The 21,909-nt window shown below is 38.5% G+C and overlaps 1 protein-coding gene across 4 annotated transcripts in view; it reads left to right on the plus strand.

The window, feature by feature from the left end:
- Positions 1 to 21,909, plus strand: part of RBFOX2 (RNA binding protein, fox-1 homolog (C. elegans) 2) — a 262,414-nt gene that overhangs the window by 207,972 nt on the left and 32,533 nt on the right. For 2 of the 4 annotated variants that reach the window (XM_011978956.1, XM_011978958.1), the window contains 2 exons: positions 10,600 to 10,746; positions 14,582 to 14,635. In XM_011978956.1, coding sequence (XP_011834346.1) covers positions 10,600 to 10,746; positions 14,582 to 14,635 — 201 coding nt within the window. The remainder of the gene's footprint in view (positions 1 to 10,599; positions 10,747 to 14,581; positions 14,636 to 21,909) is intronic. The other 2 variants (XM_011978957.1, XM_011978959.1) reach the window with 2 other exon arrangements.

Consider the following 21,909-nt stretch of genomic DNA (forward strand, 5'->3'; position numbering starts at 1 on the left):
CTTTGGAGAATGACTATAACGTAGGCTCTTCTTCACTTGAAATATAAAGGTTATTTTGAAAGCAAGCAGTGTTTCCCAGAATATACATGTCAGCTCCAAACAAGCATAGGCTGTGTGACCCTTGTTTGCTGCCTTGATTAAAGCATGCACACACAGTACTATAAGGTTTTATTAAATACTTACTATTAGTTACAGTTTTGAATACATGAAGTTAATTTTACTTACACCACAAAAATTTCAAAAGTTCAGAAACTGGTGGCATCAGTTAGAAGATTGGAAGACTTTTTTTTGGAGAACCTCGCTTGCTCAAGAAGACTTAAAGAACAAATTGCTTACCTAACAACTTAGAATGAAGGAGTCACAAAGTCATCGAAGCCTCCACTCCACCCACTCAGACTTGCCAATTTTTTAGCTACCTGCCACCTACCCCCTCAACTCTTAAGTCCTGAATAGACAATCAGTGATTACTGGGTACCACGAAAACCCATAACATGGAAGATAGATAACAAAAACAAACCAAAACAACCACCATGACCACCACGTTGCAGGGAGTAGGGACCCTTCCCCCACAATTACATTTACATCCTCAGAGAAGAAATTGTATTAACAGGAATGAAATGCTAGTTTGGGGGATGGGGGTTGAGTTTCAGAAAAGGAAAATGAGTCATTGAAATTAAAGACATGGCAACAAAATGAAAAACTTTATTTGGCTGACCTGAAGATGAAATTAAAAAAATAAAGGTCTACATCTTTTTTTTTTTTTGAAATGGTGGCCTAGGCTAGAGTGCAATGGTGCAATCTCAGCTCATTGCAACCTCTGCCTCCTGGGTTCAAGCGATTCTCCTGCTTCAGCCTCCCAAGTAGCTGGGATTACTGGTGTGCACCACCACGCCCAGCAAATTTTTCTATTTTTAGTGGAAACAGGGTTTCACCATGTTGGCCAGGCTGGTCTTGAACTCCTGACCTCAGGTAATCCACCTGCCTCGGCCTCCCAAAGTGCTGGGATTACAGGTGTGAGCCACTCTACCTGGCCTACAGTCTCTTATCCACAATTCCAAAATCTAAAAAGTTCTGAAAATTGTATTTTTCATAAATTTACAACACAACCTACTTTAATCCTTTATAGATTTTGCTAAAGAAATATCACTGCCTCAGATCTCATTGTATGTGGGTGGGATGAGGAGTGGGTATTACATTATGGGTTATATTCTATATTAACTTTCTAAAATTGTAAAAATTCTGATACGCATATGGCCCCAAAGGTTTCAGATAAGAGGTTAAGGACCTGTATCCTAGAAAAATGGAGCAAAAAGGCAGAGATGGGAAATACAAGAGAAGAGATGTGAAAATTAGAGGACCGGTCTAGAAGATCCAATAATATTGCTTCAAGAAAGAAAATGTATGGAGTGGGAATAATCACCCGATAACACAAGAAAACTTCCCAGCACTGAGGACATTGATTTCCAACTTGAAAGAGCCCACAGAATTCTCCACAAAATAGATGAAAATGAAACAAGTCCACACTGAGGCATATCACTATCGACACCGTTTTAGAACATCAGGTGTATTTGGATAGTCCTACAAGCTGCAAGAAAGAAGAAAAAAGACACATACAAGGAGATGGGAATCATGCCTTCAGATTTCTCAGCAGCAAGGCTAAAAGCTAGAAGACAGTTGAGAGTTATCTTCAAAATTCTGAAGGGATTCTTTTTTCCAACCTAGAATTCTGTGACCAGCTAAACTGTCATTAAACTGGGATGGTTAAATAGGTATTTTCAGCCATGAATCAGATTTTCAAAAACTTTACTGTGCTAAACTGAATTTCCTATTTTGCTTCTTTTCTCTGTTAGCCTCAAAGAGATGAAAATAAGAAATGAAGACTTCTATGTGGGGGCGGGGGAAAGAGGAAAAATAAATATTGAAGAAAGTGGATAATCCACAAATCAAAATATTTCTGAATTCATTGAGAGATTCCTTAGTATCTACCTCAGAGTAGTATGTGTTTAATCTTAATCTGATAGACTTGGAAGGTTATACTTAATCTTGTATCACTCAGAATTCCCTTTAGATTATGATAGAACATTTGTTCACAATGTGTAGTTAAAATATTTCCATTGTATCGTAGAGGAGTCAGAAAAATGAATCAATTTCCTAGTTATAAGTGTTTTAAAAGTTTGAAGTCATCAAAAAAAAGAAAACATTTGTAGTCCTCATTTCTAGGATGAGATTCTGAGACTTAAAATTCTAGTTTGCTATTAAGTGTAATTGGTGCCGACCTCCTGTGCAGTGTTGATGGCTAGCTCAGCTGCGCCAGGGAAGATGAGTTGTTTGAAGGGTAGATGTGTAGGTTCTAGCTGTATGATTGCGTCAGGCCAGCACTGCTGCCAGTCCTCGCTGTAAACTGTTGGTGAGCGGACTCCGTCAGCCTCTTCTCTTTTATGCCTTGCCCAGTGGATACGCTAGGTTGGATAATAACCACAAAAGGGAAAACCACAACCTTGGAAGGTTGTTTATATGGTCAGTAAGGGTGCTCAGCAGCTAACAAGAGAAAATAATGCAAACCAGTGCTGTTATAGACTGAGCTTTTTCTTAGATCAGTTTTAACTGTCCACTTTTCACAAAGATAAGGCTTAAAAACTTTTATTTCCTTTTTTCTCTCTGATTTATATATTTCAGAAATTAGTAGTCTATATTGGGATAAATTTAAAGTGAGAATGTCAGGTGTAAGATAAGATCTCATTTAAGTACATTAATATAGCATGACCAATATTTTCTATTCCTATTTCTACTCTGTACAGAAAACCACTTTTAAGTCCCTATATCAGTTTAGTAGTTCTTTGGCTTTTTTCCTAATTGAATGTCAGCATCCCTTTGCTGATTTTCTTTTCTCTCCCTTTCCTTTCTCTGCATAGCCTGACCTGTTTCTCTTTCCTTAAGATATAGAACCCAGCCAGGCACAGTGGCTCATGCCTATAATTCCAGCACTTTGGGAGGCTGAGGCAGGCAGATCGCTTGAGCTCAGGAGTTTGAGACCAGCCTGGGCAACATGGCAAAACCCCATCTCTAAAAAATATATAAAAATTAGTCGTGTATGGTGGCTCGCACCTGTAGTCCCAGCTACTTGGGAAGCTAAGGCAGGAGGATCAGTTGAACCCAGAAGGTAGAGGTTGCAGTGAGCTAAGTTTGCTGTACTGCACTCCATCCTGGGCGACAGAGGGAGACCCTTACTCAAAAAAATTTTAAAAAGGTATAGAACCCATGTCATCTCTAGTGTAGCCTTCCCTGTCTCTTACCCATGCCTGTCTCCACTCCCGGAGACTCTTGCTGCGTGAGATGAGAGTCCTAAGAAAGTAAGAGAGGGGTGGGATTCGTATGGGTTCTCGCTTCTAATGAGAAGAAGAGAGGATGAGTATGATGCTAGAAAGGAAGTGATTTCACGTATGAAGTTGGGCTGCCTAGTTTTGAATTCCTAGTCTGCTGCTTACTGTGTGACCTTGGGCAACTAACTGAACGTCTCTACATTTAGCATCTTCGCGTCAGTTGGAGATAACGGTATTATCTGTTTCATAGAGTTATTGCAAGGGTTAAAGAAAATAATATATGTAAAGTACAATATAATGGTTAAGAACATGCACTTCAGGCCAGTCGCAGTGACTCACGCCTGTAATCCCAGCACTTTGGGAGGTCGAGGCAGGCGGATCATGAGGTCAGGAGATCAAGACCATGCTGGCTAACACGGTGAAACCCCATCTCTACTAAAAAAATACAAAAAATTAGCCAGGCGTGGTGGCGGGCACCTGTAGTCCCAGCTACTCAGGAGGCTGAGGCAGGAGAATGGCGTGAGCCTGGGAAACAGAGCTTGCAGTGAGCTGAGATTGTACCACTGCACTGTAGCCTAGGCAACAGAGCAAGACTCTGTCTCAAAAAAAAAAAAAATGCACTCTGGAGGCAGACTACCTGGGTTCAGATCCTTGCTTCATTACTTATTTAGACACTCTTTCTATTTGTCAGACTCCCTATCTGAAATATGAGAATAAAAAGTAGTACCTACTATGTGCTTACTTTTTTTTTTTTTTTAAGTACCTACTCTGTAGGGTTGTTGAAATAATTACATTAATTAAAATGTAAAACACTTAGTTCAGAGTTTGGCAACTAGTAAACTATTTAATATTATTAAAAGACTTAGATCAGGGTCTGGCACTCAATAAATAGTTACCATTTTATAGAGATTCCCGTTTTTTAACCAAACTCTCTAAGTGGAAAGAATAAAAAGTCTGAGGTTTACAAAGAAGAAAGCAAGTTTGAAAAGGTATTTGTAGAAAATGGGAACTCTGGCTCATAGAAGAAATGTGGTAAGATTGCTAGACCCTTTTTGATTTGGTGACCATGCATCTATTGTGCTGTTTTAGTAGTTGAGTGATTTTCCTCCAGCAGCTGGTACCTGCCCAGGTTCAAGCTTAGATAAAATTGGTGGTTGAAGTCATTCAGGGTTGCAGTTTTTTAGTCAGATTCAACCAAGGAGATTGAAACGACTGGTTCTGAAACCTAAATTTGATAGAAAGGCAAAGAAACACCTACAGGTAAGGACTTGGAGACGGGGAATTGTAGAGTCAATGTTTGTTGCTTCCAGTGAGGTCAGACAATTGATATGGTGGGGATTTTTGAGCAAACTGAAAAGTTAAGAATATTGTCTGTTCAAAAATGAGGTGTTTGAACTAGCCATTTCGGTGGTAATGACACTAACAAGTTAAAAATTTATGTCTTTCTAAGAACTAGACTATAGCGCATGAAAAGATAATTGTTTGCAGTACGTCTGTCATAGGGCTCATATGCAAAATTCATAAAGAACTCCTACAAATCATAAGCAAAAAAAGTCAACCTAATTAGAAAGTGGGCAAAGAATTTGCAGACTTTTCACAAAACAGGATATCAAAATGTCTAGTAAACATATGAAGCAGTAACCAATTTCATTAATCATCAGAGAAATACAAATGAAAACCACAATATAATTCCACTAACCAGAAGAGTTAAAATGAAAATAATACTGAGAACAAGTAGAACTTAGCTGGACGGGATTACTCACACCTGTAATCTCAGCACTTTGGGAGGCCGAGATGGGCAGATCACTTGAGGTCAGGAGTTCGAGATCAACCTGGTCAACATGACTGAACCCCATCTCGACAAAAAAATACAGAAATTAGCTGGGCATGATAGTGTATGCCTGTAATCCAAGCTACTTGGGAGGCTGAGGCACAAGAATCTCTTGAACCTGGGAGGCAGAGGTTGCAGTGAGCTGAGATTGTACCACTGGACTTCAGCCTGGGCACCAGAGCAAGACTGTCTCCAAAAAAAAAAAAAGGGCGTGGGGAACAAGTAGAACTCTTACATACACTTGATGGGAGTATAAGTTAGTATAACCGCTTTGGAAAAATGACAGTACTACTAAGGCTGAGCAGACACATATTCTTGCCTAGCAAATCCACTCATATATAAACATCATATATATATGTATATCTATCTGAAATACATGCTTGTGTGTACCAAAAGATATGTAAACAAGAATGTTCACAGGAATATTATTCTTAATATCCAAAACTGTAAGCAGCTCAAAATTTGTTTATACAATGGACTAAGAATGAATAAATTACAACAATATATGTGTGCATGTTACATTAATGTATAAAAGAAGTCAGACACAAAAGAGTACATATGGTATGATTCCATGTTTCTAATTAAGTTTACAAATGGCGAAACTAATCTAGAGAGTTAGAAGTCAGGATCGTCGTGACCCTTTGCCAGGGGAACTGTGACTGGAGTGGGCCCCTTAAGGTGCTCCTGGTATCTTGTTTCTTGATCTAATTTGGTGGTTACATGGGTGTACTTTCATTGTGAATATTCAGCTCTGTGCTTGTAATTTATGTATTTTTATCTATGTATGTAAAACTTCAGTTTAAAAATTGCAGTAGATCAGAAGTCTTGAGAATTTGGTAAATGAGAAGTCACTTTTTCTACATGCTAGATCGACTTAGAATTAAAGATTTCATACTTAAAAAAAAAAAGCAGGGGGTGTTCACTACAAGCTGCAAAATTAACCAGTCTTGCTTCTGATCTTAAATTGTGTCTTCAGAGAAGCAAAGAACTATCAAGAGCTATAGATAAGCACCTTGGGCAGCATACTTTGAAGTAATCATTAGTTTTCATTTATCCTGCCACTTCACATACATTATGACAGATTACATGGACTACATATAAAGTTATATATAAAAGTGTAATTTGGAGTTTGTGGAATCAGTCTTTTTAACTTTCCTCAGAGTGATACATTGTCATCTTGCAGACCAGATCTGGTGGTTGTAAAGTTTGGTTGAAGACAAAGTTTTATGTGATCCAACTGTGAGATGTTAAGAGGCAAGTTTGAAGATGCTTGAATGAGCATTAGTTGTAATTGATGCTTGTTGCTTTGACTGCATGTTGGTTTGCTTGATGCTGTTTTAGTAACTTAGTGAGTTTCATCTTTAAATGGAATTTATGTTATTAGTCTGCATTGTGCCAAGACTGATGATTGAAAACCGTACACTTTCACAGAACATTGCTTCGTAGCTCTTCCCTTTTCTGCTATTTTTATATCACATGAATCATTGCACATTAAGCCATCTGCAAGGCCTGAATGGAATGAGATAAAAAGCTGCCATCACTTAAATTGACACTTGAAAAGCTGATATTCATTTGGAGTTTATTCCTGATTATCCTTTATATTTTGAAGTTTCAAACTTCATTTCAAGATGGTTGCCAACATCTCTGAGCCAAAAGTATCTCTGATTCACAGCTTCTTTTAGCCTGAAAGTCAAAGGGAGGGGATTCATCCTGTCACCTAGCAGAATCTGTTGGGGACTCACTTCTGTCTCATTTGAGATAATAAGAACAGCAAGTTCCACTCCTGTTTTAAAAGTATGTTGGTTTAATTAGCTCAACAAGCCATCCGGTTTTGCATGGACTTCATAGAGAATAGTAAAAACACAAGGCTCTTCAATTGCCAGATGAATACATCAAAATTGCATCCCTAGAATGTGTCACACCTGTTAGGTATTTATCAAAAATTTTCTTAACATAACTTTTTTGAGGATTTCATGAAAAACAATTAGATAAATGCATGCCTGGGATGTTGCAAAAGAGATTCATGATTAAAAATGAATATTAAGCCGGGCGTGATGGTGTGTACCTGTAGTGCCAGCCATTTGGGAGGCTGAGGTGGAAGGATCACTTGAACCCAGGAGGTTGAGGCTGCAGTGAGTTTTGATCTCGCTATTATACTCCAGCCTGAGTGGCAGAGTGAGACACTGTCTCAATTGAAAAATAAATAAATAACAAAATAAAAATAAATAAATGCTTGTCTGCCATTTGCAAGAGGCCCTGAGTGGGATCGCGGCCCCTGTGGAGCAGGTCGCAGCCTCTGCTGCGGTCCTCGAACCCCGCCACTGTGCTGGCCTAGGAGCCTGCCCCACCACAGCGGCTGGCAGCTCAGCGATCCACCGGCAGTAGTTGCAGCCCCCGGGCCCTCTCATGGCAAGCAGCCGTGGGCCTCCTGGGGCAGAAGCCCGTGGGCCACCAGTATGGCCCTCAAGATGGTGAAGGTCATCATCAACTGCATGTTTGACAAGAACCTGCAGGACTTGGTCCGCGGCATCCGAAACCACAAGGGGGATGAGATTGAAGAAGAATGGGGATAGTAGCCACCAAGCGTCTGTCTTTGTTGAAGGATGCCCTTGCAGCCCTTGGGCATTGGAAGCCTTAGAAAGTCTTCTACCTGAGTGACTGCCTGCCTGCCTCCCGGTGTGGACAGCAAGGCCGGCCTGAAGGAGAGCAGCCCTCTGATACCGCACCACTCCCAATACCAGAGGCTGTTTCGGGCATGAGGTGCCAGGAGGGCAGGGAAGTTAAGCAATTTGCCTGCGGGCACCAAGTCACCCTTAGCCCATGTCCCTCTCCCTGGGAACCTGAGTTCTTGCCTTATGGTTACACTTTTCCAGAAGTGGTGTGGCTTCACCTGCCTCTGGCTTAATGAGATCATTTTTGTTCATCTCCATCCCCTTTCCCTTGGTTTTCATCATCTCAGAAGCTCTCCCTAACTGCTTTGGTGACAGTGTGTAACTAACTTATGTATTCTTCAGATTCCTTTTGAGTTGAAGGCATAGCTGATTGGCCTGGATTTTATTCTACTGAGCGTGATTCACCAGATTGGAAATGTAGTTTGCTTCCTGGGAGGACTTCTTCTGCATAGGCAGGATCTCCCAGTGCCCGTCCCTGCCCCTTTTAGTGCATGTCACTGAGCAGCCTGTTCTGGGATCCTGAGGACGGGCCACGGGGTCTGTCCAGTGGAGGACCATGCACTCTAGTCTGGGTCGTGGTTTTCAGGGGACTGTACCTGTCTTCACTGGAAAGCCCCTGAGCCTGGGTTTCTTCCTTTGGAATTGGTGTGAGTTGATAGTGCCTTCCCTGCAGGCATGGGCCCATTCAAGTGTGTATTGGTGGTAGAAACATTTTTAGAGTAGTGCGGAGCCGTCCTTGAAATCCTAGGCTTCCTCGTGGGCCCTGCTATTGGCCAATTGGTGATTCCATGCAGGACACGTGGTGTCTGGGGGCCCTGGCTTTCTCATCGAAAGACCATCTTTATGGCCCAGAAGGTCCTTACTCAGGTGTTCGCTTCTGATTCTGGATGTTCTCTGCAGCTGCTGGAGTTTCCTGATTGGAGAGAAGCACATGACTGTTCAATGACAGTTCTAGTGGTTCCTCCCTCGCTGTGCCCCCCCAAACTCACTTTTGAAAAGCAGCTACCATGTAGACCACGTGTTGTAGGTTCTTCTTCCCACCCACTGCACCCGAAATGCACACTCTTGACAGTGTGCTTTTTCTGCAGCAGTATAGTTTCCAAAAAAAGTTTTTATTTCGTAATAGATTTTCACTTAAAACTTGAGTGTGGCGTCATGGAAACAGCGCTTAGCAATGATTTTGAAAGCCACATGGAAAGGCAGCGTGATGGAGTGGAAATCACATGAAGTTTGGGAGATCTGAGTCCAAGTGCTCCAACTGGCTTAATGGGGTGGCCCACGGAGAGCCCCTGTTCTGTCTCCTCCTGTGTATCGTGGGGACATGGGATGAGTTGCCTCCCTCCTCGTGGAATGGTGCTGAGGGCGCTGCAGCAAAACGTGGTTTTCTGGAAGCGCCAGAGTGCTCAGAGAGGTTGTTTAGTTCACTGTTTTCCAGTCCACAGGCTGTGACCTCTTAGTGGGTTGTAAATTCAATTTACTGGGTTATGCTAGGTAAGAAAAAGGAAAACAAACTAGAAAATACCAGCGTGCAGGCACATACAGTAGCTGTCCTGTCTTGAAACTTTGATTTCTGCATATGATTCTTGTGTGCATGTGTGAGCATATTGGGTTACCATGCACAACCCATTAAACTGAGTCCAAAAAGTAAAAAATATAGATAAATAAATAAATGCATACCCACACTCATTTATACTCTTTAACTGTGGATATGTACAAATCTTGCATTTTTAGGTTGAGTAGCAGATGAGTCAGGGTCTCTAAAGCCTTTTCCTACAGTTAGATTCTCTCAGTGCACTTTGCTCTGGGCTGCAGAAGGTTGGGTTCCCCTGGACTAAAGTTAGCTGGAATTGCATAAGTTAGGGAGGAGAGTACAGATTTGTTTCAGAGTAAAAAGCTTCTTGGCCAGGTGCGGTGGCTCACGCCTGTAATCCCAACACTTTGGAAGGCCGAGGTGGGTGGATCACGAGGTCAGGAGATCAGGACCATCCTGGCTAACAGGGTGAAACCTCGTCTCTACCAAAAATACAAAAAATTAGCCAAGTGCCTATATAGTCCAGCTACTCGGGAGGCTGAGGCAGGAGAATGGCGTGAACCTGGGAGGCGGAGCTTGCAGTGAGCCAAGATGGCGCCACTGCACTCCAGCCTGGGCGACAGAGCTAGACTCCATCTCAAAAAAAAAAAAAAAAAAAAAAAGAAGTTTCTTCAGTTATTGCTAGGTTTTTCCTCTTCATAAATAATATCATTATAATACTTTGGCAACATAGTAGTAATAACTCTAGAGCTAATAGAGGGAATGAAATATAGAAATATTTCCCTATTTCATTTCCTTGAGAGAGCTTCAGATCATAGACCAAAAAATGAAGTGACCTCCATAACTAAGTATAACAGACTCTCTATTTTCAGAATAGAAATATCTTAAAAATAGAAAGTTCTAAAAGTCTAAGAATAAAGGAACTATTTTTGTATCTTCAGTTATCCTAATGCATCTTCATGTGATCTTGGGCAAGTCACTTAGTACTTCTGTGTACCTCAGCTCCCATTTTGCTAGCATACTGTAAATACTCAAAACACCAACATTTTGTTTGTAGATGGTAGCATTTAGAACATTAATAACATCTTTGTGTTTTTTGTTGTTGTTGTTTTTGTCTTTGAAGGGACTACTGTAATTTTTGCTTAAACATACCCTGTTTGGGGATGATTGCTGTGGGGGGAGCATTAATTATTTTAGAGTAATTGTGTTTAGTTTTCATTCTTTATTATTTATTTCTTTGCTTAGCAGACAGAAGGTGGAGCACAGACAGACGGCCAGCAGTCACAGACACAAAGTAGTGAAAATTCAGAGAGTAAATCTACCCCGAAACGGCTGCATGTCTCTAATATTCCTTTCCGCTTCCGGGACCCTGACCTCCGGCAGATGTTTGGGGTAAGTCTCTGAAGTTTTTTTTATGGATTTTACAATTAAAGTAGATTTTAATCCCCCAGGTGTGTTATTAGTCATTATTACTTTAGGCTTAAACTACAAATAGATTGAGAAAGATCCTGAGATAAATCGGTCTTTTCATCAGTCTTTAGAAACCTTTTTCTATCATCCAGTCTGCTCTAGACATAGTCTTGCAGGTTGCTGCACACATAAGGTGGCCCTGTGACCCAGTTTGCTGTGACTGAGGGGCTTCTTGTGATGGGAGACTTTCAGTGCTGAAACCAGCATGGTCACCCTACTCACCTACCGAACTCAGTAAACATACCAATAATATGCTTAGTTTCCCCTGAAAGAGCAAACATGCATATTCTTTTAGAGCAATGATTCCTAAACTTGTTTGCACACTGGAAATTACCTGGGAAGCTTAAAAAATATTGATGTCTATGTCTCACATTCTAGGGTTGTGATTTAATTGGCCTGGAGTGTGGCTTGGGCTTAGGTATGTTTACAAGATCCCCAGCTGATACTCATGTGCACTTAAGTTTGGGGACCACTGCTTATTCATTCTGTCGCCTTCTTAGTTTTTTCCTTTGCCTTCCATGTAAGCCCAGCTCAGTACTGCCTTCCTCTCCTCTTATCTGCCTCAACTGCAAGAGCAAAGAAACTAGATTCAGGGATGCATTATTGCCACTCTCTACTTAGCTTTGTAATGTCTAAAAAGATTCACGATGTTAGAGAATACAGGTTTAGAGGTGGCTCATTAAAGTGGAAAGAGTATAGATTTTGGAGTCAAAGAGTCTGGGTTCAGATTCTATTCGCGTGTGAACTTTGGGATTCATGTAACCTTTTTGAATTTAAATATCATATTTGTAAACATAGAGATAGTAATCTCTGCCTTTCAGAGTGTTATAAATTAAATGAAATAATATTTGTGAAAACAGTACCTCAGTATTTTGCTTTTATAATACTTCGTTGCTCATACCCCACAGTGTCAAAACCAATATCTAAAATCATTGCAGAGGATTGGTTTACTACCTCTGATGTATTCTTTCAACTGTTTATTTCCTCCTGAATCACCATCATGAAAAAAGTTAATTGCAAAGATTTAAGTTGTTGGGAAGTGAATGGCTGCTAAGGATCTTAATTTTTTCTGAGCCTGTGTGTTTTTGCTTTTTGAATTTGACCAAACTCTTAACCCAGAGATAATAGGTTTTGTTTTGTTTTGTTTTGTTTTTCTAATTCCACTAGGATAGCTGCCTGGTACTTTATTAGAAAAGCAAATGCTCTTCTTTGAGTCTTTGTGCCCACTTCATGGTGACAAGACACTGGGGCAACATTCTGTCATTTTTAGCTGACTACCTGGATATATTTTCCACACTAAAGAGAAGGCCAGAGTTGATGTTCTTGAAGTATTTGAAGAGCTTTACACAGAAAGTGGTAACCAGATATTTTCCATTTCTTCAGAGAAGAGAACAACAGAAAATAAAGGGCAGCATAAAGGACTTGGGTTATGCAGAAGAAACTTCTCAGGAGCCTGAGTTATTAGGCTCTCTACTGAATTATCAGAACTTATATAAAATCATAGTCTCTGGAGGTCTATGAGAATGAAGTACATTCTCATCTGCCAGAGGTTTGTTTTCTCTTGAGTCAGAAAAGTAGCATCCATTGCAGATCTGCCTGGGCCAGTTAGTGATTTCTTGAAATGTATTATGCCCTTCTCATAAGGCATAAAGTGCAAAAGAAATAACTTTTTCCTTACCAGAGATACCTAGTTGCTTTATTTTCTTCCATATTGTGACTCTCTATTACTTAGAAGAACAGTAGCCGTGGTAAAGAGCAGGCATTCCACGCTCCATTTCATTAGCTTCATAAACTTGACGAATAGCTTCTTTTAGCCTCATTCTCCTTAACCATAAAAGGAATGTGATCCTTACTCCAGAAGGATATTATAAGAATGCATTAGAAAATATAAAACAAAACAAACTCCAAAGCACCATGCAAATCTTAGTTTTATAGGATAAGCATAAGTGCCCTCCCATGTAAAATAAGACATTTTCCTTTTTCCATGGTTTTTCTATTAAACCAAACCAAGATGTCTTACTGTAGAAAACTTGGGTTATTAATACAAGTTTTTTGATAAAGATAGTAATGATTGAATCCAGTGGAACGGCATGATTTCTGTTTTGCTCTTTCCCTTTTTCAGTTTTTTTCACATTTCCCAAAGTCTGCTTTGAAACCCAAGTGAAGTAGATAATCAGGTATGACTCCAATACTCAGAGGGAAATATGAGCCAAAAAGATATCTGGAAATTTTCTGCATGTACCTTCAATTCATTTCATCCAAGCATTGATTAAAACAGTTTTGTCTCTTTTTATATACTTTCCCCCTAAATAATGATTGTGTTTTGTGTAACCCTCTAGTCGGCTATTTAGCTACATAACAATAGAGTTTAGGCTTTGTGTCTTTAGTTTTTGCTTGCTTTTCTGAATGTTAAAATGTTTAAAGAATTACTAAAGAGAGGTGTTATTTAAAATATTCTTGATGTTTGTTGTAGAAATATTAAGGTGGTGAATAGCATGTAGCCTATAGAAGTGGTAACACAGATATATATTGACTTAGATAGTTGTTCATAATCTATTGCTAAGTTAAAAAAATAAAAGCAATATATGCTTTGGGAGGCTGAGGCGGGCGGATCACATGAAGTCAGGAGTTCGAGACCAGGCTGGTCAACATGGTGAAAGCCCCTCTCTACTAAAAATACAAAAATTAGCTGGGCGTGGTGGCGGGCACTCGTAATCCCAGCTACTCAGGAGGCTGAGGCAGGAGAATAGCTTGAACCCAGGAGGCACAGGTTACAGTGAGCCAAGATCGTGCCACTGGACTCCAGCCTGGGTGACAGTTCAAGACTCTTTTTTTTTTTTTTTAAATAAACAAAAAAGCAAATTATAGAATGTATCTGATGTCTATGGTTACTTATCTCTACATGCCTGAGGGAAAGCCTGGAATGCTGTGTACTAAAACCTTACGATGATAGGATTGCATATGATTTTTATTTTTATTTTTTTGTGATGGAGTTTCGCTCTTGTTGCCCAGGATGGAGTGCAATGGCGCGATCTCGGCGCACTGCAACCTCCGCCTCCCAGGTTCAAGCGATTCTCCTGCCTCAGCTTCCTGAGTAGCTGGGATTACAGGCACGCGCCACCACGCCCGGCTAATTTTGTATTTTTAGTAGAGACGGGGTTTCTCCATGTTGGTCAGGCTGGTCTCGAACTCCTCACCTCAGTTGATCCGCCTGCCTCGGCCTCCCAAGGTGCTGGGATTACAGGCATGAGCCACCGTGCCCGGCCGCAGATGATCTTTATTTTCCGTTTTCCCTTTTCCTTTTGTTTATGTTTTCTGCTTTTCATATAGTGAATATACTTTGTATTAAAAAAAAGGAGGGGAATAGCCTTCTATAGTATATTATTCTGCTTACTAGGATTTGCTTTTCAAATCTGAGACTGTTTTAAAAAATAAAGAGATGTAGTTAGGAAAATTCCAAGTTCTTGTCCCCATACAACATCTAATGGGCTAACACTGTGAATAACTTTCGACAACAACTTCCCACAGAGAGGTGGATAAATTGCCTGAGTGAGTGAACTGAGAAAGGAGAAACTGTCAGCTCAGCAATGAGGAAAAATCAGAAACTGCTATTGGAACTTACTAACAAATACAAACATAGAAGTTAAATAAGGAGTTTACAGAAGAAGAAAAATAAACTATTCCCATTTCAGAAGAGAACAAAATATGTGGATAAAAACCTGACCATAAGTAAATGTTTTTATTTTTATCTCTGCAGCAGTTTGGCAAAATCCTAGATGTAGAAATAATCTTTAATGAACGTGGCTCTAAGGTAAGCTCCATTTCAGTGTCAAGTGTGCTTGATTTCTTTTTGAGTTTTGTGTTCTTTTAAATAGCAAGTATTCAGAAAACATAAACTGTTTTCAAGCCTGCATAAAAGTATCCTAAGTCCCCGTCTCTACTAAAAATACAGAAGAATTAGCCAGGCGTGGTAGCAGGCGCCTGTAGTCCCAGCTACTCTGGAGGCTGAGGCAGGAGAATGGCGTGAGCCCGGGAGGCAGAGCTTGCAGTGAGCTGAGATGGCGCCACTGCACTCTAGCCTGGGCAACACAGCGAGACTCCGTCTCAAAAAAAAAAAAACCAAAAACTAAAAGTATCCTAAGTATCTACCTTAAGGTAGATTATCTCTAAAAATAAGCTACCACATGGCCAAACTTTATTCTGATACTTATACAGGGGTGGAGGACTGATAAAGTAAGAAGCAGAGAAGGTTGAGGGAAGAGTGGGGCATAAAGAACACAGGATGTAGGAGATGACAGTGCTTTATGAGCCTTAAATTTGGCCTCAGCTTTCTTCATTTAAAGAAAGAGCACAAAGACTTAAAAAAAGTGAAATTCTATGAGAATTCTATTCTGAATTCTATCAGAACAATTCAGCCAAAATCCAACTTCAAAACAACATACTTAGAACAAGTTTAATGCTTTGATTATTCAGTTAACTTGCAGTCTCTTTTGAAAATTGTGATAACACTTAAACAGAGTGAGAAATAACTGAGGAATTTAGTATGAACTGATTTCCTCCTTTAAGTTCTACCCACATAGGCAATCCTCAGGATGTAGAGTCACCTAAATCACAAGTACAGTGAGTTAGATTTTTTTGCATAAGAATGAAAGTATGTGTGTACTTTTATGTGTGTATTTTCCTCTAAATGTGTTCTATATAAGAACTGAAGTTTTTAATTAAAATTTATTTCCCCTATTAGGCTGGGCGGGGTGGCTCACGCCTGTAATCCCAGCACTTTGGGAGGCCGAGGCGGGCGGATCACCTGAGGTCAAGAGTTCAAGACTGGCCAACATGGTGAAACTCCGTCTCTACTTAAAATACAAAAATTAGCCGGGCACGGTGGCACACGCCTGTAATCCCAGCTACTCGGGAGACTGAGGCAGGAGAATCACTTGAACCCAGGAGGCAGAGGTTACAGTGAACCGAGATTGTGCCACTGCACTCCAGCCTGGGTGACAGAGCAAGACTATCTCAAAATAAATAAATAAATAAAAATTATTTCCCCTATTTACTGTTTTAAATTCCCAATCTATATGATTTAGAATTTCCACGCATTAAAAGAAACAGCAATGTTTTTAGGAACAAGGGAATGGCGAAGTCTTAGTGGTGTTATGAAAAAAAAAGTGTTTGATGAACTGAATTTTTGGACATGTTACTTGAGAGTTTTCTCACTGCTTATTAAATGAAATACATCCTACTGGAACCATCAGCCATAGCCAAGCCTATAAATATTTACCTTGCTGTTGCTACTTTGATTTGTTGGGTTAGAGCAATTTTTTACTTAATTTTCATTTGGTCATCACTGAACTTTGAAAATAGCTTTTGGTTATGGTTAAATCTCTTAAACATGTAATTTGAGGGAAAGCTAAATAAAGCCAATAAATGAGCTAATATTTACCTCTCCAATTTCATACTCCAAATTCACCATACTTTGGGAATTGATAACAGAGTTTATATACCTCCTGCCCCCATCTGTACACATAAAAATGTATGTGCTGTTCTAATGCTACTTATTATTGCCTTCCTTTGTAGAATGTATCAACACTAAAAGTATTTAATTCTGACTATAATAATTATTTGTTAATTATTAAAGAGGTAATTATACTCTAAGCTTCCAGTTTTCAGTTAAAACAAAAATGATTAATATGCCTATACAGAACTTTCTCCAGCACTTGGTAAGTATTTTTTAAAGTGAAGTCTATTTAGACTGCAACCAGTAAACTATTTATGCTTGTAATTTTTCTCACAATGGATTTCTGTTCCTTTGTTGCATTGTTTGTGTTTCTTTTGTGTGATATTTTTTAGCTACAAGGTGGGAAAATGACAGTGGTTTAGAGATAAGAAGCACATGAGTGTAAATAAATATATGGAGATTATTGGCCACTCTGCAAACTATCTGAAGTAGTAGTTTTAAATATTTTTACTTGTGAGTGTATGTACTTAAAATATTCTTAACTAGAGTCTAACAACTAGAAGGCCAATGTAGCTTCATCAGGCATTGAGGACTTGTTCCTTACCAAGAAAATAATATGTTTGAATTATTGTGAAGCAAAGGAAATTGATCTTTCTTGAGGCTTCTTTCATTGACTTTAAGAATTTGCCTGCTATCAATTTCTTTTTCTTTTTCTTTTTTTTTTTGAGGTAGAGTCTCACTCTGTTGCCCAGGCTAGAGTTGCAGTGGCACAGTCTTGACTCACTGCAACCTCCGCCTCCTGGGTTCAAGCGATTCTTGTGCCTCAGCCTCCAGAGTAGCTGGAATAACAGGCACGCACTACCACCCCTGGCTAATTTTTGATATTTTTAGTACAGACAGGGTTTCACCATGTTGGCCAGGCTGGTCTCAAACTCCTGGTCTCAAGTGATCTGCCTGCCTTGGCCTCCCACAGTACTGGGATTACAGGTGTGAGCCACCGCATCCTGGCCCCACTTTGTTTAACATTTACCTCATCCAGTTACTTCTCCCGTGTAATTTTCATTTGAAAGTAATGACATGAGCTTTCTTTTGGGAAATCTAAAAGCATAGGCTGCTTCTGTCAGCTTGATGCTGTATCCTCACTGCCCCATTTTTCTTTGGGCTGCTAAAGGGTTCACAGACTCTGTACTGATTGGTAAATGTTTTAAAAACAAAGCACAGAATTCAGAATTGCCCTGAATCTGCCTTCAAGGACTGATAAAAACCTTGTTTTTGTCCTTCAGAGCTTTCTTAACTGCTACCTAAAGTTCTTTGCTGGAATGAGTGCCCTTGGAACTGTTCTGAGGCTCCTAATAGAGATTTACTTTGGAATCAAACCCATGGATGCCTCCTCTGGGATCCACCTAAGATAAATTAATGAGCAGTTTTTGTTTTGTGAATTAAGTTTAGTGTCCTATTCCTTTTATATGTTTGAGGTTGACTGTAAAATTACAGAATATTTTGAAAATAACCAGAGAAAAGGAGGCTTTATATAGTCCTGTTGTGTAGTGAAGAGCTCCTCTAACTTTTAAACAGAGTGCTTTTCTGTACAGAAATTAGCTTTATTGAATTTTTTAGAGCAGTAATGGAAAAACTCGTCACAAAATAACTCTAAGATAGCAATACTTACATGTAAAACCGTGTTTAATCAAATTGTTCCAAAACAAAAAGCAACTCCTTCCCGTATCTTATTTTGTATAATAAGACCATCACCCAGGGTTTTAGAATATACCCATTTGAAAACATGAGTAGATGGTGTTCCACTGCCATGATCACAGCCTCCTTGTCTGCCAGTATTCTTCTTTTTCCAGCTTGCCTTTAGAGTAGAATTACTCTATAGTAGTTTTTTGTTTGTTGTTGACTAGTTTTTTCCTTTTTTCCTTCTTTTACCTTCATATTCTAGATTTGGTTTACTTAGATTATGGAATGAATATATATCATATTTGTGCACACACATGCATACATATATGTTTAAATTATTTCATGTGAATTTTAGTCTTTTTACTCCCTAATCCTTTGTAAAAACATAGAATCAGCCATCCTGGCTAACACAGTGAAACCCTGTCTCTACTACAAATACAAAACAAAAAAAAAAATTAACCGGGCGTGGTGGTGGGCTCCTGTGGTCCCAGCTACTCAGGAGGCTGAGGCAGGAGAATGGCATAAACCTGGGAGGTGGAGCTTGCAGTGAGCCGAGATGGCATCACTGCACTCCAGCCTGGGTGACAAAGTGAGACCCAATCTCAAAAAATAAAATAAATAAACAAACAAACAAACATAGAATCACCTGTATCTAAGTTTCTTTGATTAACTGAAACAGAGATAGACTAGCCTTTTGAAAATGTACTATTAAGATATAGGATGGAAAATTGTACTCCTGCCAAAAAATTAACCAATTTATTCAAATAGAACTTAGAAAATTATTATATGAGTTTATGTAGCTTTATTAATTCTCTAAGTTTCACCAGTAATGAAAGATTATTAACACAAATAATAAGATCATGCCTAGTTAGAGTGACCGTATGTCCTGGCTTATCCAGGATAGCCCCGGTTTAAACCTATTATCTTCGCATAATTATTAATAAATGACCCCTTTCTCCCTCAAAGTGTCCCAGTTTGAATGATAAACTATTGTTTACTCTCCGTATATATCCTTTAGGTAGCATCTTAAAAAAGCAGTCTTTCAAAAGGAAAACATGATGCTTAATGAAAAGTATAAAGAAAAAGATACATAGTTTATTGAAGAGGAATGTTCACTACTGATATTCTCATGTATCCTTCTAGTCTTATTTTCTCATATAGAACCTTAAAATATAACCCAAAATGGTCACCTAGTTCAACCCCCTGTATTCTTGACCTTGCATTCTCTGCTAGAAATTTTTAGTGATTAAGAACTTGTTTGTTTCAAAAGTTATTCCATTGTGGATCAGACTTTCTACCATCTTATTCACCATCATCCAACCACAGAACAATTTTTGGTGATAATTATCAAACTTATTAAATAAAGAAATACACAGATTGTAACATTTACGTTTTCTATAAATTTTTGCCAGAATATTTTGGTATATCGTCTCTTGCATGGATATGTATTAAGATATTGAATGTGTTGAAACTGTTCAGCTCTTCAGATAGTGCTTATTATTAAGTCCACTAAAGAACTACAAATATTATACAGCCCAGAAGTAATTACTGAGATTTCTAGCAATTTTTTTTTTCTTTTTTCTAAAATCAATAGATACTAGATGTACATATTTTCAGGGTATATGTGATAATCCGATACATTCATATAATCAAATCAGAGTAATTGGGATAGCTATCACCTTAAATATTTATCTTTTCTTTACACTAGGAGCATAGCAAATATTTGCTTAACATGTTCTCATTACTTTTCTCAGGTGGATTTCTGGAATAATGGGGATCTAGCTTTAGGTTGGGCTTAAGTTTAGGCTGTAGTTAGGGGAGATAAAACGCCTATTCCCATTCCTTAGACACAAGTAATTTGCTATAATGTTTTTCCTATTATCATGGCTTTTAATTTCATGCAAAGGGAAATTAATTATTTCTTTCAAAGTATTATCAAAATACTTTTTTGGAAGTCACAGTAAGTAGGCCTTTGTGACTTTCAGTAGAACTTGATAGGTAATGTTGGAGTGAAATGGCTTTTTTTATTATATTTGAAACTGAATTAACAGTGCATGTGTTTCTGAAGGGCTTAATTTTTTGTTTTTGTTTTTTTTTTCTTTTGTTACCATTATGGGCTTTAGTTTTATATATTTTTTATTTTTTTTTTTTAATTTCTGTGTTCTGGCCATACCCAGGAGATCCGTCTGCTTTTGATTTCTCCCTTAAAAGTTACATGGTAAATTTTCTTTCTCATTCTTCTGAGATCGAAAAATTCAAAAATTATACAAATTTTAATAATATTTTTACAATGTTCATTCTATTGCTTGTTATTTATTGCAGTCTGAGGCCAGACTAAAAAGGTGACAGTTACTTGGCTCCTATATGTCCTCAATGATGTCAAGGCAGGCTGTGAAATTGTTGTCACACTTTGTAGAAGTTTTAACTACAACCATACACCTAATAAATATACCATTCTTCAATTTCCAGAAGTCAGCTGGTAAATCACTCATGTAACACTGGTGTGTTTAAATGTTTAATTTAGAAGGACTTTGAGGACTGCGAACTTAGAGGAGTATAAAGTGTAGAGACCTGCATTGCCCAGCACAGTGGTCACATTTAGCACTTGAAATTTGGAGAGTTTAAACTGAGGTGTGCCTATAAGGGTAAAATGGACACCATTTCAGAATTAGCACAAAAAAAGAATGCTAAGCATCTCACTAATAATGTTTTAATATTGATATCATATTGAAGTGTTAATAATATGTGTATATATTGGGTTAAATAAAATACATTGTTAAAATTAATCTCACCTGTTTCTACTTTTTAAATGTGATTATTAGAAAATTTTAAATTATATATGTGGTTTGTATTATATTTCTCTCTGTAGTGCTAGTGTAGACAGACATGTCAAAATCATTTTTTAATTAAAAAATAAAGTTTACTTTTTTAAAATCTGGTTTTATTAATAGGAGTTTAGATAACAAAAATTCTCCATCTGTTTACATAGCTGAAATATTTCCTCTTGTTCAGAATTTGAGATTAAATCTATTTGTTATAGATTATGTAATCTATTTGTTATATATATTATACCTGTGTAGACTGGTTCAGTGTGTGATAGGTTGTATGATCATTTAGAAGCTGTTCTACGATCATTTGGAAGTTGTTCTAAGGAAAATATTTAGATTTAGACATAATTTTACTAACTTTTTTTTTCCAAAGCAAGAGATCAGAATGACCAACTTAATTCGGTTTCTAAGAGCAAAGTGACAAAACATGAGTTCATGTAAGCAGGCTTTTCTACTGATGACTTTTAAACCTGGATAATCTGTGAACATCTTTAGCACAGTTTCTGGCACCTTTTCTAAAATGCTAAATTTTATTGAAGAAATAGTGTATTCTAAAAATGTTTTAAGATCTGAGTTCATGTTATTGAAACTAAATTGTGAGTATGATAGATAAGGAAGCATGTTTGGGTTGATGGAAAATCACCTGTTTAAAGTTTAAACATGAGAGAAAAGTATTTAAGAACAGAACTTCAAAAAATTCTACTAATACCTCTCACCTTCCTAATCATGGACTTTAATTCTAAGAGGTATGTATTAATTCCCTATGACTTCTGAACAGATTACCACAAATTGGGTGGCTTAAAACCACACATTTATTATCTTACAGCCCTGGAGGTCAGAAGTCCAAAATGGGTCTCACAAGGCTAAAATCAGTGTGTTGGGTTCTTGAGGAGGCTCTAAGGGATCATCTGTTTTCTCACCTTTTCTAACTTCTAGAGGCTGCCCACATTTCTTGAACTATAGCTCCCTTCTGTCTTCAGAGCCAGCAATGGCCAGTCAAGTCTTTCTCAGGCTGCTTTACTCTGATTCGGACTCTCCTGTGTCCGCTTTTCACTTATAAGCACAGTACAGTGGCCACATTGGGCCACTGTATTATATTGGGCCCAACCGGATAATCCAGGA

This window comes from Mandrillus leucophaeus, unplaced genomic scaffold (assembly GCF_000951045.1).
Source record: "Mandrillus leucophaeus isolate KB7577 unplaced genomic scaffold, Mleu.le_1.0 Scaffold2, whole genome shotgun sequence".
Taxonomy (NCBI): domain Eukaryota; kingdom Metazoa; phylum Chordata; class Mammalia; order Primates; family Cercopithecidae; genus Mandrillus; species Mandrillus leucophaeus.